Source organism: Myotis davidii, unplaced genomic scaffold (assembly GCF_000327345.1).
Source record: "Myotis davidii unplaced genomic scaffold, ASM32734v1 scaffold38, whole genome shotgun sequence".
Classification (NCBI taxonomy): domain Eukaryota; kingdom Metazoa; phylum Chordata; class Mammalia; order Chiroptera; family Vespertilionidae; genus Myotis; species Myotis davidii.
The window spans coordinates 4,869,042-4,873,825 of NW_006291383.1; the positions used below are offsets into that span (position 1 = coordinate 4,869,042).

At 39.5% G+C, this 4,784-nt stretch overlaps 1 protein-coding gene across 1 annotated transcript in view; it reads left to right on the top strand.

Moving 5' to 3' along the window:
- RBL1 (retinoblastoma-like 1) overlaps window positions 1–4,784 on the top strand; it is a 92,860-nt gene that overhangs the window by 43,861 nt on the left and 44,215 nt on the right. Inside the window, exons 15-16 of the mRNA XM_006764615.2 lie at window positions 1,500–1,766; window positions 2,546–2,757. Of these exons, the coding sequence (XP_006764678.1) occupies window positions 1,500–1,766; window positions 2,546–2,757 (479 nt within the window). The remainder of the gene's footprint in view (window positions 1–1,499; window positions 1,767–2,545; window positions 2,758–4,784) is intronic.

Below are 4,784 nucleotides of genomic sequence, written 5' to 3' on the forward strand. Positions count from 1 at the left end.
CTGCGGACTGAAGGGTCCCAGGTTCGATTCCAGTCAAGGGCATGTACCTTGGTTGCAGGCACATCCCCAGGAGAGGGTGTGCAAGAGGCAGCTGATCGATGTTTCTCTCTCATCGATGTTTCTAACTCTCTATCCCTCTCCCTTCCTCTCTGTAAAAAATCAATAAAATATATTTTTTTTAAAAAAGAAGAAAAAGATGTAGAGTTATAGGAGGCTAAAAGAACCTTTGTACCTAGTGGAGAGACATAGTTTATACCCTAACTTTCTTTTTAATCAACATACTACTGTCAACTCTCAAATTAAATCACATTAAGCAGAGACTTATCACCTTTACTCATTTTCATCTTATAAAATACTAGAGGCCCGGTACATGAAATTCGTGCATGGAGGGGAGGGGTCCCTCAGCATGGCCTGCACCCTCTCCAATCCAGGACCCCTCAGGGGATGTCCGACTTCTGGGTTCGGACCTAACGTGGCAGTCGGACATCCCTCTTGCAATCCAGGACCACTGGCTTCTTAACGCTCACCTGCCTGCCTGATCGCCCCTAGCCTCTCTGCCTGCCTGCCTGCCTGCCTTCCTGATTGCCCCTAACCGCCTCTGCCTGCCGGCCTGGTTGCCCTGAACTGCCCTCCCCTGCCAGCCTGGTGCCCCTAACTGACCTCCCCCGCCGGCCTGGTCACCTCTAACTACCCTTCCCCACCAGCCTGATCATCCCTAACTGCCTCTGCCTCAGTCCCCGCCACCATGGCTTTGTCCAGAAGGACATCCAGATGAATGTCCGGTCTAATTAGCATATTACCCTTTTATTAGTATAGATCCGTGCCGTGGCCAGCAAACGGCGGCTCACGAGCCACATGCGGCTCTCTTTGGCCCCTTGAGTGTGGATCTTCCTAAGCCTTAGGAGTACCCTAATTAAGTTAATAACAGTGTACCTACCTATATAGTTTAAGTTTAAAAAATTTGGCTCTCAAAACAAATTTCAATTGTTGTACTGTTGATATTTGGCTCTGTTGACTAATGAGTTTGCTGACCACTGGTATAGATGATTCTGTATCTACTAAACTAGAAAGTTACAGCATTGCCTTAAACTGCTAGAAGTGTGAGGGTATGAGAGGTGAAGGCAAAACTGTGAACCAAATAACTAATTTTTCCTTAAGTGTTATTTACTAGATAAGATCGGGAGACAGAAGCTAATTACTACTTAAATTTAGGGGTCACCTCATTCTCTCTCTCAGCTTCTACTTTACCCTTAACATTTTGCTCCTTTAATGTAGGCGAGGTTCAAGAAACCAGAGGGTGAACTATCATTTTCACATTGTATTGTAAGGATTTATTTCAGGCCTCTCTCTGACACTTGACTTGATATGAGGACAGATATCAAGATATATCTATGTTACAGAGTGTACCACCACTTCATCTTTATGACTGCATAATGAACCTGGTTCATTATTTTAGAATACATATCAAACTGTTTTAAATTTATTTTTCTTTTTATTAGATATGCAACCATTGTCTCCAATTTCTGTCCATGAACGCTACAGTTCTCCTACTGCAGGAAGTGCTAAGAGAAGACTTTTTGGGGAGGACCCCCCAAAGGAAATGCTTATGGACAGGATCATAACAGAAGGAAGAAAATTGAAAATTGCTCCTTCTTCAAGCATTACTGCTGAAAATATATCAATTTCACCTGGGCAAAGTCTTTTAACAATGGCCACAGCCATAGTAACGGGGACAACAGGACATAAAGTTACAATCCCATTGCATGGTAACATTTCAATGAATTTATTTTATATTTTTTCTGAGTTGGATAAAATTTAAGAAATGTCTTTACTGTATTGGATCACATAGCCTTGCTAACCCAGTATTTTTTCTTGAACCTAAAGACTACTTTTTTTATTTTGATTTTTTTAGAGCAGTTTTAGGTTTATAGCAAAATTGAGTGGAAGGTACAGAGATTTCCCATATACCCTCTTCCCCCTCCCCTACACACAGACTCCCTTTCCATAACATTCCTGTACCATAATAGTACATTTGTTACAATTGATGAACCTACACTGATACATTATCATCATCCAAAGTCCAAAGTTTATATTAGGGTTTACTTGATATTATATATTCTATACATTTTGACAAATATCTAATGACACATATCAAACATAATAGTATTATAAAGAATAATTTCACTGCCCTAAAAATCTTGTGCTCCACCTTTTGTTTTGAACCTGTACCCTTTTTTTTTAATTTTCACATTTTATAAATTTACTACTCTTCTTGTTAGGACTTATTTTCTTAGCTTTACAAATGAGTATATTGAGCAAGAATTTTTTTTTTAATTAACAAGTCTCCTTAAGAGCTCAAAACAAAACAGAGCAGAAAGAAAATAATGTTATAGACTAGAATTACTATTTTGTAGCTTTCCTCTTTTTTTTCCCCCTAACATATTTATATGTTTACACACATAAATGGATAGACATAATGACAACCTTTCTGGAATACATGCAGCTTTTGCTAAAAAAAGAACTCTTGCTTGTATTGTACACTTAGGTATTGCAAATGATGCTGGAGAGATCACACTGATACCAATTTCCGTGAACACAACTCAGGAGTCCAAAGTTGAGAGTCCTGTATCACTTACTGCTCAGTCGTTAATTGGTGCTTCTCCAAAACAAACCCATCTGACTAAAGCACAAGAGGTACATCCAACTGGAATAAGCAGACCAAAGAGAACGGGGTCCTTAGCACTGTTCTATAGAAAGGTATGTATGTTCATAGCATCTAAGAAGGTTTCATTTAGCCCTACCGACATGGCTCTGTGGTTGAGCATCAACCTATGAACCAGGAGGTCACAGTTCAATCCCAAGTCAGGGTATATGCCTGCGTTATGGGCTTGATCTCTGGTGGAGCAGACAGGAGGCAGCCGATCAATGATTCTCTCTCATCATTGATGTTTCTCTCTCTCTCTCTCTCTCTCGCTCTCTCTGTCCCCCCCTCCCTTCCTCTCTGAAATCAATAAAAAAATATATTTTTAAAATAAAAATAGCCCTAGCCAGTTGGGCTCAGTGGATAGGGTATCAGCCTGTGGACTGAAGGATACCAGGTTCAATTCTGGTCAAGGACACATGTCCTGGTTGCAGGCTTGATCTCCAGTAGTGGGTGTGAAGGAGGCAGCTGATCAAGGATTCTCTCTCATCATTGATGTTTCTATCTCTCCATTTCCCTTCCTCTCTCAAATCAATAAAACTATATTTAAGCCCTGGCCGGTTTGGCTCAGTGGATAGAGCATTGGCCTGCGGACTGAAGGGTCCCAGGTTCAATTCCAGTCAAGGGCATGTACCTTGGTTGCAGGCACATCCCCAGTAGGGAGTGTGCAGGAGGCAGCTGATCGATGTTTCTCTCTCATTGATGTTTCTAACTCTCTATCCCTCTCCCTTCCTCTCTGTAAAAAATCAATAAAATATATTTTTTAAAAACTATATTTAAAAAATAAATAAAAAGATCTTGTTTAATCAATGCAAGAAAGATTGAATAACACAGCAGCTTTAGCTTTCTTTTTTTTGTGTGTGGTAATATATATATATATATATATATAAACATAAAATTTATGATTTTAACTATTTTTGTGTCATTAAAAGTACATTTACATTGCTGTGCCACTTTCACCACCATCCATCTCCAGGATATTTTTATCTTCCTGATCTGAAATTCTGTATACATTAAACAGTAATTCCCCTTTCCTCTTTCTCTCCCTGCCCCCCTCCCCGCCTCCCCAGACCGTGGTTACCACCATTCTACTTTCTGTCTTTGTGAATTTGACTACTCTGGGTACCTCATATAAGTGGAATCATACAATATGTCCTTTTGTGACAGGCTCATTTCACTTAGCATAATGCCTTCAAGGTTCATTAATGTTGTACATGTGTCAGAATTCCCTGCCTTTTTAAGACAAAATAATATTCCATTTTATATATATATACATACATACACAGTATAATATTTTATTTATCCATTCATACATGCTTGACATTTGGGTTGTTTCTACCTTTTGGATATTGTGAATAACACTTCTGGGAACATTGGTATACAAATACCTATTTAAATCTCTGCTTTCAGTTCTTCTGGATATATACCTAAGAGTGGAATAATAATTCTAAATTTAATATTTTAAAGAAATGCCGCCCTAACTGGTTTGGCTCAGTGGATAGAGCATCGGCCTGCGGACTCAAGGGTCCCAGGTTCGATTCCGGTCAAGGGCATGTACCTTGGTTGCGGGCACATCCCCAGTGGGGAGTGTGCAGGAGGCAGCTGATCGATGTTTCTCTCTCATCGATGTTTCTAACTCTCTATTCCTCTCCTTTCCCTCTCCCTTCTTCTCTGTAAAAAATCAATAAAATATATTTTAAAAAATAAGAAATGCCATATTACTTTCCATAGTGACTGTGCCATTTTATATTCCTGCCACATTACACAAGGATTCCAAGTTCCCCACATTCTTGCCAACACTTATTTTCAGGGTTTTTAATAGTGATTCTAATGAGTATGAATTACAGTAGTTTTTATTTGTGTTTCCCTAGTGATTAGTGGTGTTGAGAATCTTTTCATGTCCTTATTGTCTCTGTATATCTTTTTTTAGACAAATGTCTATTCAAGTCCTTTGCCATTCCCCCTCCCCTTTTTTTGTTTTTTTGTTAATCCTCACGCGAGGATATTTTTCCATTGATTTTTAGAGCGAGTGGAAGGGAGGGGGAGAGACTGAGAGAGAGAAACATCGATGTGAGAGAGACAC